This window comes from Syngnathus typhle, linkage group LG10 (genome assembly GCF_033458585.1).
Source record: "Syngnathus typhle isolate RoL2023-S1 ecotype Sweden linkage group LG10, RoL_Styp_1.0, whole genome shotgun sequence".
NCBI classification, from domain to species: domain Eukaryota; kingdom Metazoa; phylum Chordata; class Actinopteri; order Syngnathiformes; family Syngnathidae; genus Syngnathus; species Syngnathus typhle.
Genome location: NC_083747.1, coordinates 1,370,481 through 1,383,393, shown reverse-complemented (window position 1 = coordinate 1,383,393; position 12,913 = coordinate 1,370,481). Strand labels below are relative to the sequence as shown.

The following is a 12,913-nucleotide window of genomic DNA, read 5'->3' as shown; positions in this document are numbered from 1 at the left end:
ACAATGCAAAAGCTATAGTTGTGATTGGAACATTTATTTTGCGCGCCATTCAAATACGTTAAATAAAAGTTGTCGGAGAAGAGCGTTTTGTAGAAAAACATTTTATTGGCCAGCGTGTGTAGGTCCACTGTAGCGAACGGACCGGATACAAAAATCAAAGGAAATGCTACAAAGAACACAAGTTCATCTACACAAAAATCCTTTAAAAATACCATTAATAGCCATTAAAGATAATACACGCGACAGTGGTGAAACAAAGAGGATCGATCGCGAGACTGCCTGCGACGGCATGCTGTGATATCACGGGGACGCCTTAAAAACAAAACAACAAGAGGAACCAGGAAATAGAGGTAGCAGGAGGCTAAAGGTTCTACAAGAGAAGCCAGAGGAAAGGTCTAGAAGAGGTAGCCAGCCAGAAGGAGGAAAAGGAGGAAGAGGAGGTAGCAGAGACGCTAACAGTGCTAGCTGTTCACTCGCTGTGTGTGTGGACCGCACTTATGTCATTTCAAAAGAGGAAATATCAATTCATATTGCCGTGTTAATTTACGATCCACCTGCTCACACAGACACACACACACGGTAGGAACATGAAGGTTTACAAGCCTTGTCTAACACGATTGATCAATCAAAGCGTGGGTGAAGGGGCGGGGCTAGCGAGGTAGGCAGCGTTCGGAAGCCGAGGCAGAAGAGGAGGCGGGGCTTAGGCGCTCGAGCGAGACATCACGGTCGCACCGACAAAGGCAGCCGGGTGTGTGTGTGTGTGTGTCAGCTTCAGTGTGAACCTCGGTTTTGCGTGTATGTTTAGGAAGGGGGCGGGGCCTAGGGCAGATTATTAGATTCTGTCATCTTTGTTTTGGTTAAAAGGCGCAGAAGAGCGGGGCGCTCGCAAACATTCAATGTTAAGTATGACACACGCACGCAGCTCGACGCACACGCGGGCCGGCGGGGAGGCAAGCATGCACAAACGAGTCGACACTCGCGCGTTCGGTTCATTTCACATGTACTTTGTCATGCACACCCTGACGCGCAGACAGTGTTAGTTTAGCGCGTGCGCACACAGTGTACGACTGACACACACGTACACACACACTCAGTGTAACTAATGCGAGGTAGACGCTCGCCGGGTTGGAAGTGGTAACTTTGTACAGTGTTTGTCTGCAGCCTCCATTAGGCCCGACCCAACAGAAACAGTGTATATGACGTGTGTGTGTGTGTGTTGCCCTCGCCACTGAGCAGAGCCCTGAGAGTGTGTGACTGTGTATTCAAAGACGTTTGACAAGTTGTGGTAACGATGACTAGCAAAGGCCCATAAATAGGCTTCAAGTGTGTGTACGTGTGTATGCGTGTGGGAGGGGCTCAGTTGTCTGCTGCACGGCCACCAGAGGGAGCTGGAGGGCCAACAGGGTGTGGAGGCACAGCCTCAGGCTGTGCAGGCGCTGGTCCTGGGTCTGAGAGAGAAAAAAAAATTTGCAGTCAGTTAAAGGTGAGAATGCTCATGAACAGCGACATCCCGTTCATGCACTACTCACACATGCCATTGGGGGCTCCTGGGTGGCGCGGCGGCATCATGGGAGGCATCCCGCCAGGTGGGGGTCCAGCGGCAGGGGGTCCGGCCATCATGCGTCCAGGCAGGGGCTGTCCCGGGCCCATGGGAGCTGCGTGACGAAACATCTCACATGGGACACTTGGAGGTGTCTGCAGGTGCCACTAATGTAGCCTAGCCTCACCTGTCTGACCTGGGTGGTGGGGCGCCATGGGATGGTGACCCATGGGGGGGTAACCGGGGTGCATTGCGGCGCCTGGCGGGGGTCCGACATGGTGAGGCGGCGGGGCGCCGTGGTGGGGAGGCGGCCCGCCGGGGTGCATGCCCGGCGGTCCGGGGTGGGGTCCCGGGGCGTGGCCTTGGCCCTGAGCCTGGGCGGCGGCGACCGCTGCCGCCTGCTGCTCCATCTGCTGGCGAGCTTTCATCTCGGCGTACTTGAGCTGCTCCATGTGGAACGCTTGGCGCTCGGTCAACAGCTGCTGACGTTGAAGCTCCAACTAAAACGACGACATTTCGATTGACAGCTGTCACCAAACAAGACCACACAGTGGGCAAGTGAAGCTTTCGATTTGGTGACGGGAGCGTGTCGCTAGAGACGGCGGATTTGCTCCGGCAGCTCAGGAGCAAACGTAAACAAATCCTTAAAAAGAAGACTTGACTGCTCTCACAGGAATGTGGCAAGACAAAAGCACAAAGGAAGGCGACACAGTGAGACTTACAGCCTCCTTTTCACGATCCATGATGGTTTCCAGCTCCTCAAAGTGCCTCAGCTTGATCTCCAACTTCTTCATTTGAGTCTCCACCAGCAGAGCCACCAGCGACTTGATCTTCCTCTCCTCCACGGCTGCCAGGTGCTGACGGAATGGCAGCATACAAGATATTTACGACGGCGAAGGGGAGCGGCGCGACGAGCGCTTTACGATGCGATGCGTCACCTTGGCCTTGGTGGCGGCAGACGCCAGGGCGGCGGCCGCCGCCGTGGCGATGTTCCCTTCGCCCATGTCGTGCTCCAGCTTTTTCCTTTTCTCCTCTCCTTCTTCCGTGCTGGCTTTCTCCTCCTTCTCCTTCTCTTGCTCCGAGGAGGACGTCTCCATGGACTCGTCTTCATCTTTGTCTGGCGGGAGGGAAGATGGCAGATGTCACGTGACTGGGCAGGAGGCATTTCACGTGATGATGTCACGTGACCGCAGAATGAATTCATGAAACAAGAAGGCGACCAACCGGCAGGCGCGGCGGCTTTGGCCTCGTGTACATCTTCGCCCTCGTCTTCTCGCTCCGACACCTCCCCGGACTCCTTCTTGACTTTCTCGGGAGCCTCCGTCTTGTCGCTTTTCTCCGCCGACTCGCTGGGCTTCTCCGCCTCGTCCTTGGCTTCGGCCTGGGGGAATGAGACAGACGTCTTACGCGCCACGCCAAACGCACGCAGAACAAGCAGAATTGACATCACTTGATGTCAATAGATGGGCTATGTCACCTTGTCCCCCTGCTGGGAGTCTGTGTCCGTCTCGGTCTTGTCGCCATCTGTGGCCTCTGCAAGGGAGGGGATAAAAAAAAAAAGAAAAGGTCACAATAAAATAATACATCAATGTGTTCACAAAAAAAAAAAAAAATCTGTTGCACATTTTTAGCTCATACAAAGAGACTTTCAAATATGTCACGTTTTGGGGGCATAAACATGGATGAAGCGTTGATTCCACGTGACCTTTAATCAGGACTAACATGACGATGGCAGAGAGAAAAAACATCTAAAGTGAGATTTAATCGAGAGAAACATATGACTGTGATGATGAAGATGATGGCAGTGGGGGGAAAAACATGATGTGCGATGACCCATTTTCTGGTAGACCGCCCCCCCCCCACGTGTTCCATTACCCCATCTGCTGTGTCGTTTTAATCCACTGGTTAAGGAGGAACGTGAAAGCACATGCGCACATCTGACAAACAACAATCTACAGCCCTCTAGTGGTTGCTCATGTGAAAACGAGAGCTCCAGGTTTAGTCAAACCAATTGGAGGAAAAAATAAAATAAAAATTGTGATGCGAAATGTGCAACCCACCTGTCTTCTCTGGCTCCTCAGGGGCGGTGCCAGCAATGCCGCTGCTCTCCAGTCCAAAGGCAGGGTCCACCTTGCCCGTGTTCCTGGCCGCCTCTTGCACCTTCTTCACGTGAGCCTCCACCAGCTCGGCGGGAACCTCCTCGCGCACGCGCGAGAACTCCTCTGCGCAGACAACGTGCGATGAGACGGGCGTTCGTTTGCACGACGCCGACGAGACGTTAGGATCTCGTCTTACCGAGTGCGGCCCTGGCGGCGGCGGACGCCACCCTGGGGTCCACCACGGAGGCCAGGAAGGCGACGGTGCTCATGACGGGGTTCCCCGACTGGCTGAAGGGGATGGGCTGGTAGGCCAGCGGGCCCAGCGCCGACTCGGAGCTCTCCAGGTAGGGGTCCTCGATGGGCAGGCGTAAGAAGTGGAGGATGCACTCGTCTTGAGTGCGCGAGCCCACGTGCTCCGACACTTTGTTCCAGTCATCTTTGTACATCTCCAAAGCCTGCCACGAAGAAGGGGAAAACCTCAATTCTGCGCTTGGCGGTGGCTTGGAAAAATGTGAAGGACTGACCTCCAACAGGAGCAACGTCTCCTGCTCGGTCCACTCTCGAGAGGACACCACCGATTTACCCTGAAATATATGAATGATGATAAATGAATATAGAGGGCGCCATTTTTTCCCCCCCCGTCGCCAAAACCTAATGCTTGAAAGTGCTTCCGCTCATTCTGATCTTCATGAAAAAGACGTGAACATTTCAGACCTTTGAGTTCTTCTTGTACTGGTCGATGCGGAGGCCAAAGTTCTGGAGGTCGATGGCTTTGTCTTTCATCTTGTCAGCGAAGTTGGCCATCTGCTGCTGCGGCGGCGGAATCTGCAACATCGGACGACACGTCGGAACGTCACGCCGTCGCCTAATCGCCGTCCGTCTCCGCTCCGCATCCTTACCGGCGAAGGTCTGTGGTTGAGGGGCATGAGGCCGGAAGGCGTGTCGGCCAGCACGGTGAAGTGAGGGGTGGGCGGGGGTCCCATGGGCAAAGGTCTGCTGTCGGAGTCCACCTGGTAATTGACCAAGCCCCACTGCTCCAGGAAAGCGTGAACCCTGCGCACCGTGTGCCATTGAGTGTGTTTTGAAATTTCATTTGGCCTCGCGCAATGCACACAACTCACCGCATGATGGCGCACACGTCCCCGGTCAGGTTCCTGCGGCAGGAAGTGGAGGTGAGGTACTCTTGGGGGTTGAGACGGTACGTGTCGATCATGAAGTTGCGGTAGGCTAGGTATCTGTTTGGCAAGATGAAATAGGAGCGGATGTTATTCTCATCATGATGTCATCATACTCTTTTAAGAATTGATTGAAGGTTCCTCAGATCATGGACCTCGAGCAAATTGATTGACAATACGCTGCTCACATTTCTGGAGTTTTTGACTTGTTCTTCCCGTTGAAGAACTCTGGCAGGGCTCTCCTCTCGATCTCATGAATGCTGAAAGAGGAATAAGAAGATGAGGTCCCGCTTTGAAAAAAGGAAAAAAAAAGTCCCGAGTTCTCCCGGGGCTTCGGCGTCGCCGACTCACCAGTTGTAGTCAAACCAGGCGCTGTAGCTTGGGATGATGATGTGGTGCGTCTGCTCCGTCACGTTGTCCTCTCCGGCGTCCATCATGCGGCTCATGTCGGCTTTGCTCCCGTCGTCGTCGTCCTGATTGCATAGCGATCGTTTGAAAATGACGACATCGAACGAACGTCCTTTCCATTCCGGATCGATAACGTTACCTTCCCGCCGGAAAGCACCGAGTCATCCTCCATGTCATCTACGAAGCCAGAGCGGCACAAATGATGTCGTCAATCTTTTCAGTGTACTGTATTGTGTCGCCGTCACGTACCGACATCGGCTCCGTTGTCCCCTTTGTGGCCCGTGTTGTCAGAGTCCTTCTTCGAATGAGCTGGACGCAAGACGGCAACGCGTGTTCAGATTGCCAGCGCGTGATCAAAACAGCAACAGCCCCACTTGGAATGTACCATTCTTAGAAGTGCTTCCCTCCTCAATGCTAGCCCCTGCGGACGAGTCGTCCAGGTCCTTGGTGACGTCGTCCTCCGTGTCCTCCTCTTCACCGCGGTGTCCCCGGCGCTTCCAATAATGCCCCTGGTTCCTGATGGCGGGAAGGAGACGTCATGATGGCAAATAAAAACATCTCGGGTCACCTGAAGTTCGATCACGCCGGTCGGTACGAATGTCATGAGTCAGCACAATATTAAATATTCACACTTCATCGATCAATCTATCCATGATCAATAGGTGCGGCGTGGCGTGTTCCTCACCCTTTCTTTCCGCCTTTCTTCCGGGACTCGGCGGGCGTGCTGGGCGGCGAGGGCGAGCGCCTCCTCTTCTTGCCGGCCGAGTTGGCCTTGCGCTCCTTGCGATCGGGCGTACGGGAAGACGACTGATCAGACAAACGCCCCGTGCAGCGCGGAGGGAGCGAGGGATGGAGGATGAGATAAAAGAGTGGCAGAATGAGAGGATGGAACGTCTGCACACACTGGGGGGGGGAAGGAGAGGGGGGGCAACAGGCGGGGAAGAGGCGGGGTGGGGGGGGGCAGTGGCGTGGACCCACGAGCAGCCTACTCTCACGATTCATTTTACAATTCATCATCTAGGGCTCATCTGTCCGCTCTCACTATTCTTATTGACATCATATGAACAGAAACGCCGAGGTGCTTTGGAAGAAGAGAAGGTGAGGAAGGATGACAACGGACAGACAGACAGACAGACCTTCCATGCGAGACGACACATCCCGACCATCTAACAATAAGGAAAGCGTTACGTTTTGGTAACACTTACCTCCTCCTCCTTGGGAAAGATCTTTTGACGATAAGTGACGGGCTTCTTGTTGTCATCTACCTCGTAGTCTTCCTCATTCATCCACTCGTTGAAAGCGTCCGTGTCCAGGACCCATCTGGCGTGGACCTGAGCCAGGGACACATTTCCACTCTTACGTCCAAGCTGTCCATTCTATTATTTTTTTACCCCTAAACCACGCTCACCTTCCAAGGTCGGTCGGCACTGGGCGGCTCCTCCACGTCGTGGTCCACCTCGCTGGCTGCCATCCAGGTGTCGTAGCTGATGAGAAGAGACGGTCTCAACCTCCGGAGGACACGTATGAACTTCGACAAGTCCTCCGTTGTGCTCACCTGTCTGGGAAGAGACCCCAGTGGACCAGAACCTGCTTGTCTTTCCTCATGACGGGACGCAGCCACTCTTCTGCAACGCACCATTTTCAAATAAACGATTTAGGAGGACAAAAAGACCAACAAGCACTACAAACCTTCGTCTTGCTGCAATGGCGATGAAAAGATGATGTGTGTGGCTTTGGACTTGTCCTCAGTAATGGAACCCTACGAGAGGAAGAGGAGGGGCAAAATGTGACAGTGACGGCGGATTGAACGAGGTCCACTGATGCTCACCTGGTGCCTCTTAATGGCATCTTTGAGTTTACTGGCTTGCTTGGCTTCCATGTCAGGGGACAAGAAGACGGTGGGCCGGGTCAGGCAGTTGTTCTGGACAAACGCATTAAAGTCCATATGGGATTAAAAAGTCAATAACTTGATTTTGCATGCTTTTTAGGGCTGACTGTACCTGCACCAAGTTCTTCTCCACGTTCAAGAACATCTCCACATTCCTGTCCATGCGGGAAGGATTCTGCAGGTCAAAGCGCCGCCTGTGGATGACAGTCGAGGGGATGCGTCAAGGGTGAATTTGCATGTTCTGCACAAAGTTGAGAATTTAAACCACAAACTCACCAGCCTTGCTCACTCTTGAACTTGTAGACGGAGCCCAGAATGTGGCAGAGAGCACCCCCCGCCTTCATGTCCAGGAAGCACTTGGCCTTGGGGGGGGGGGGAGAAAAGGAACAGTGAGGAACAAAACAAGAGCAGACATCTTGGACAATAAAATGTCAGAGTTATATACTGGCAGCTTGGTGAGAGCAGGATTGTTGACTTTGCGTCCAAAGGAGTCCTCCTGGAACTGAAGCAGCTGCACCACGAGCCCGGCCAGAGATTTGCTGGAGGGCGAGTCATTCTGGACATACTAAGAACACACACACAGACACACACACACACACACACACACACACACACTTTAGAGCATAGTTCCCACTCATGTAATATCTAAAAATAAAAATAAAAAAAATAAAAAATAAAGACACATCTACTTTTTTTTCTTTCTAAATTGTGCTATCCCACATACTTTAAAGCCTTAATCACCTTAACATACTAAAAGAGACTTTAGCACCTGTTCTCACTCTTGCTGACAAGAAATGGGATACTAGCATATAACTTTAGAGTAAACAATAAGACTTGCTCGAACAGACGAGCGACACTATAAAGCAGGCAGCAATCATTATAATCACGCATATATTGAGATTTGAGGTGTGATCAGAATTGTTGCTTTAATATTTAAAAGTTACTCGTAATTGTCGCCTCCAATGTGAGACGTAAGAAAAACAGCTTTACGGTGTAAATGTTGAGAGCTTACTAACATTAGCCAGTCTGGGCTAGCTTGTTGGCACTGCAGAGGAAGTCAATTATTTCATTAAAAGGTGCACGATTGAATTCGCTCTTCGTGTGAGCCATGCTAAGCGTCGATACATTGGGAGCTGGTATTGGCAGTCTCCCACAAACAGCAAATAAAATCCCACTGACCCACAAAGTTGGTGACTTTTGGATAAGCTCGAGTCGGTCCTCCATTGTTAGCGTAGCGCCCGGCGGGCCTCCATTGGAATGAATGGGGCGATGCTAATGCTAAGCTAAACTAGCTCACCTTCTTGTAGTGCTTGCTGATCCACAGACGAACCGTCTCCAGTTGGGATATGGTCTCGGAACTCTCCCAGAATTTGGCGGACGGGCCACCGTCTTTCTTGCGGCCCACCGCGGTCCCGCTGCTACCGACGGGGCCGACGGACGGCCCGCTAACCGAGGTCGTCAGCGTCGCCATTGTGTGTTTTTGTTCGCTGCGTTTATCTTTCTCCTCCGCCGCCTTGCTCCGAGCAGCCGCTCCGCCGTTACTGCGCAAGCGCAAACGTGTTTACGTTTCAAATTTCGCGAGTTGCTAGTTTTGATGCATTGTGGGAAAAGTAGTTCTTTACAATATCACGCTCGATTTAACAAGATGACGCGCTGTAAAATATCTTCTTTTTTTTTTCAAGAAAACAAATGACTCAAAAGAAATAGTAGACATTTTTATTATGACAGACATCTGCAAAGATCAATGCTATAAAAATAGAATAAAGTGAGCTGTCATTTTATCTAATACATGTCTGCAATATTAGCTTTAAAAATAAAATTGGGTTTTAGTTTAAAAACACTTTTGATTAAGCTGTTTCGGTCTGCATAATTTTCTGGGCATACAATTCAATGTTAACAGGTATATATTTGTCAGAATCAACCAAGAGTGGACACCTGAGACATGGAACTAATAAAAAATGCTTGCAAATACAATATTTACTACTCATTTACCATTTGGGTGGTGGCCAAGAGGGTAAAAAGAGTGGGTGGAAAAAGAAAATTTAAACATTCATGCTTCAACTTTCATTTTGCATTATGACTGTATAGCACAAAAGATTAAGGCATTTTGACAGAAAGCTTCAAGTTTTAAAAGTGTAAGCAAAGTTTCTAACATTTCATCTAAACAAAGCATCACAGAAAGCTTTAGGGAAAAAAAAAACAATATTCTGTAATCGACTGTTAGTAACACAAAATGGAGTTTAGTTTTTCCTAGAGGTTAATATTATTAAAAAAAACAAAAATGGCGATGTTTGATTGCATGACGACAGTAAACAACAAGAACAAAAAATAAAGTACATCACCTTTTCCGTTCCTATAAACTAACTTCAGAATATTTACAAACTTGCTTAAAGGGGACATATTATGGACAATTGATTACATCACGTATGCAAATATTTTTTTGTGTGTGTGCAGTGCCTGACCAGCAATCAAGATTGTAATTAATCAACCGAGTAAATCTTTTATCTATTTCCTGAAGATGTGACTATGACACCGCCCCCACCATCATCAAAAGATAAGCAGAGCTGCAGTGTTGGTACACTCTTTCCAGCCCTACTGGCATCCATACATCCATCATTCGAAAAACTTTCTAAGACAACCGGAGGCTAGTTTGAATTGTGAATTAAAAAACATATGTCTCCTTTGAGTGGAAAGGCGATTGTTTATTTCCTGAGTGTCTGGCCTCAGTAGTACAAAGAGCGGAAATCAGGCCAGCAAGTGGGAGACGTGAGCGCCTCCTAAAGTGTCAAATGTTTGACCTTTCATGGCGCCCACAGAGCACAGAAACAAAAAAAAAAAAATCACTCTACTACTGTGGCGTCCCTGTTGAGTTTTGTTGTTTCCGCCTGAGCCTCCTGGTCCCTTTCTGCCGGTGGGATGCCGTTCGTCGGCTGCGCCTTCTTCCCTTTGCCAAAGGGAAGCTGGTACGTCCTCCAAAATAGGAAAAGGTCGACCATGAACGCAAAGGACGCCAGGAAGCCAAACGCCTGCCAGAGGAAAAAGTGAGTCAAAATAAATCAGGAATCAGGAATTAACAAGTGGAAAATAGGAAAGCATGATGTCAAACGTGGAAGGAAGGAAAGGGAAGGGCTAGGAGGAGGTAGGAAAGGAAACGAGGACATCGGGAAGGAAACGAGAGAAGAAGGCAGGGAGTGGAAAGGAAATACGGCGCGGAGTGGAAGCGATTGCACGGAATGAAACAAGGTTGGCATGAAAGAAGGCAGAGGGAAGAAAGGAAACGTTTGCATACCACAGCGCTTTTCTCCAGAGAAGTGCCGCCGTTGATGGCGGCAAACGTCGTGGAGGCGATGAAGAAAAAAATGGCGATCAGAAACGTGTACGCAAAGTCCTGCGAGAAGCAGAAAGTATCGTCGCGATATTAGCATTCATATCACACCATAGAAATATCAGAAGCTTCATCGGGGGAGTTGCCAACTCAGCATTTTGTCCTCGAAGACTTCCTGTACTCAGAAGGGAGGCCTTCGTTGTGGTCACGTGACGTTCGAACATCAACGCCGCGTTTCAAAATGTTGAAAAGCATTCCCCACGACGCGCAGCTTACCAGACTGGACCAGCAGGTGATGGCCACCCTGCGGTGCAGCGTGGTGGAGAGGAGGATGAGGAGCAGCGTGGTGAAGAGGAACGACGTGCAGCTGACAAACTCAAAGAACTCCAGAGCTGTGCAGTTGATGCAGACGGACACCACCTCCTCCAGGATGAACGCCACCAGTGACAGCAGCTGGACAGGCGAGATGACTTTTATCATTCAAATTCGAGACGAAGCTCTGGAGCGTTTTCCCGCGCTGAACGTTGCGTAGTCCAGCGGCGATGTGCTAACGGAGCTTTGTGCCAACGGCAGCGCTTTCACTTCCCACTGGAGACTTCCTGACGAGAGGCCTCGGGAGGAAGGGCAAGTCATGGCCAGGGCCACCAAAACCGCACTGGAGTGTTTTCTGATGGCTTCTCCACCAATTTGGTAGGCGCTCAACCATCTACAAGTCCTCACACACTTGGCTCAACCAACCAGAATTGCTCAGATATTACACAGAACCATCTCATGGAAGACAACAATCCTGGTCAAAGTTCTCAAGCAGCACACAACCATCTTGGAGTCCTAACACAATCCACTGAACCTTCTCAAACTCACCACTTCCAAGACCTTGACGATGAAGCGTACTCGGTCCAGGTATTGGGACGGCACCAGACAACAGACGGCGTTCGGGTTTGGCACCGTTGTTGGGGAATAAACTTCTTCTGCGGCCATGATGAAGCTGAGAGCTGACACACCTACACGTACACACACACATCATCATCTATTGAGCATTAAAATGTTTCTTTTTTGTCTACAATTTCCCCTGCAGGAGGAACCACACATCACTTTCATCCGATATAGTCTGCTCATCTTTTGTAAATATTTTCTTTCCTCGTGATGCTGATGTAACACGTGGAACACCTAAGTGATAAAGATTAGGGCATGTTTGAGAATATTTGTCATTTTTCAGTGTTGTTAGTCACCCAAATGTTACAAACAATACAGATTTTTCCTCGTGTTAGTGCGATGCTCAAAAAAAAAAGAAGCAAAAGTCAAAATGTGACTATTAATCTCCATACACGTGAGAGAAGGCGGATGACGTCATTCGTTTATGATTTATAAAACAAGATTCTGTGATGGATGGACGAACAACGCAGTAGTCACCCGATTGCCAAGATCATTCCAAGGTGATGTGAAATGAAGACAAAAACAAACGTAAACATTCAAGAAGACGTGCAGAATTCTTAAAGAAGTCTGACTGCGCAACAAGCGACCGTGACATGCTGCATGCGCTCCTTAACTTCATATGAATTATTGATCTTTTCACACAAACAGCGAAAGTGTATAACAAGCCTGCAGTCGGACGAATCAGGCCGAACACACCAAGAACTTTTTCATGCGTAATGTAAAAAGTGAGATCAACACCAAAGTGAAAGTTGCAGAATTCTTGGCAAGAAACTTTCGTCTGCACCGCTCGACTTAATCGCATGCCTAAACTCTGCTCAACACGTTCGCAAGAACAATTTCGCTAAAAGTTTCATTTCAATCAACAACTTTGACTTACAAGGTTTCTTGGTGGGAAACAAGTGGTCCTGCCGTCTTCCACAAAAAAACGTACGAGAAGTGAACTTCCGTGTCTTTTACTTGACGCAAAGCTGAAAGTGAAACTATCGGAAACACAAACACAACTTCCGGTACGTTTCATCGTAACAATTTCACGCTACCGATAAACGGTTACTCTCGCGAATAAAATATGAGATGGATTCTTCAGGCGCAGGGACAATTTCAAAATAAAAGCATCACAATACACTGACACATGTATTATTTGGTAAGTTTTTATTTATTATACCAACGATAAAAATTGGAAGTCGTTCAACGCCTCATCATGTCTACACCCCGAAGCAGCATTTTTAGAGCGCCTTGTTGTGGAGGTGTGGAAAAGTATTTTTTTTTCTCACGAATAACAGGGAGGGATTGGGGAAGATAGAAACTAAAAATAAACCAACAAATAAATAAATAAATAAATAAATAAATAAATAAATAAATAAATAAATAAATAAATAAATAAATAAATAAATAAATAAATAAATAAATAAATAAATAAATAAATAAATAAATAAATAAATAAAATCATCCGCGAACGAATGATTCTGCACGAGTCAAGGTTAGGATGGTGCAGTACCTGTGTCAGCCTGCTAGAGGGCGTCCACACACCGCAGCCGCACACTCCTT

The 12,913-nt window shown here is 49.0% G+C and overlaps 2 protein-coding genes across 4 annotated transcripts; both read right to left on the bottom strand.

Moving 5' to 3' along the window:
- Window positions 1-85: 85 nt before the first annotated feature.
- On the bottom strand, window positions 86-8,650 carry smarcc1a (SWI/SNF related, matrix associated, actin dependent regulator of chromatin, subfamily c, member 1a). 3 transcript variants are annotated; one of them, XM_061288592.1, is made up of 28 exons: window positions 8,408-8,650; window positions 7,556-7,675; window positions 7,387-7,472; window positions 7,223-7,304; window positions 7,051-7,143; window positions 6,912-6,981; window positions 6,778-6,847; window positions 6,631-6,706; window positions 6,428-6,553; window positions 5,908-6,029; window positions 5,608-5,738; window positions 5,472-5,531; window positions 5,362-5,399; window positions 5,166-5,287; window positions 5,003-5,074; window positions 4,761-4,874; window positions 4,539-4,692; window positions 4,354-4,464; window positions 4,164-4,223; window positions 3,836-4,094; window positions 3,601-3,762; window positions 3,018-3,073; window positions 2,765-2,921; window positions 2,479-2,657; window positions 2,263-2,397; window positions 1,728-2,040; window positions 1,530-1,655; window positions 86-1,448 (listed from the first exon to the last, which is right to left on the bottom strand). In XM_061288592.1, exons 1-28 carry the CDS (start codon window positions 8,579-8,581, stop codon window positions 1,357-1,359), a joined length of 3,360 nt encoding a protein of 1,119 aa, XP_061144576.1. In that variant the 5' UTR covers window positions 8,582-8,650; the 3' UTR covers window positions 86-1,356. The 3 variants fall into 3 exon arrangements, with proteins under 3 accessions (XP_061144576.1, XP_061144577.1, XP_061144578.1); XM_061288593.1 differs by having other exon boundaries at window positions 5,908-6,002; XM_061288594.1 differs by having other exon boundaries at window positions 8,290-8,411.
- Window positions 8,651-8,812: 162 nt separating this feature from the next.
- cmtm6 (CKLF-like MARVEL transmembrane domain containing 6) lies at window positions 8,813-12,395 on the bottom strand. The gene is made up of 5 exons (XM_061289427.1): window positions 12,246-12,395; window positions 11,297-11,436; window positions 10,712-10,888; window positions 10,400-10,498; window positions 8,813-10,136 (listed from the first exon to the last, which is right to left on the bottom strand). Exons 2-5 carry the CDS (start codon window positions 11,411-11,413, stop codon window positions 9,951-9,953), a joined length of 579 nt encoding a protein of 192 aa, XP_061145411.1. The 5' UTR covers window positions 11,414-11,436; window positions 12,246-12,395; the 3' UTR covers window positions 8,813-9,950.
- Between the last annotated feature and the right edge of the window lie 518 nt (window positions 12,396-12,913).

Coding starts and splice junctions, on each gene's coding strand:
- smarcc1a (XM_061288592.1), bottom strand. CDS start 8,581: ATGGCGACGCTGACGACCTCGGTTAGCGGGCCGTCCGTCGGCCCCGTC. Junction 4,465..4,538: donor TCAACCACAGACCTTCGCCG/GTAAGGATGCGG, acceptor CCGATGTTGCAG/ATTCCGCCGCCGCAGCAGCA. Junction 2,398..2,478: donor CTGCCGCCACCAAGGCCAAG/GTGACGCATCGC, acceptor CCATTCCGTCAG/CACCTGGCAGCCGTGGAGGA.
- cmtm6 (XM_061289427.1), bottom strand. CDS start 11,413: ATGGCCGCAGAAGAAGTTTATTCCCCAACAACGGTGCCAAACCCGAAC. Junction 10,889..11,296: donor TCGTCAAGGTCTTGGAAGTG/GTGAGTTTGAGA, acceptor TCGCCTGTCCAG/CTGCTGTCACTGGTGGCGTT. Junction 10,499..10,711: donor TCACCTGCTGGTCCAGTCTG/GTAAGCTGCGCG, acceptor TGCTTCTCGCAG/GACTTTGCGTACACGTTTCT.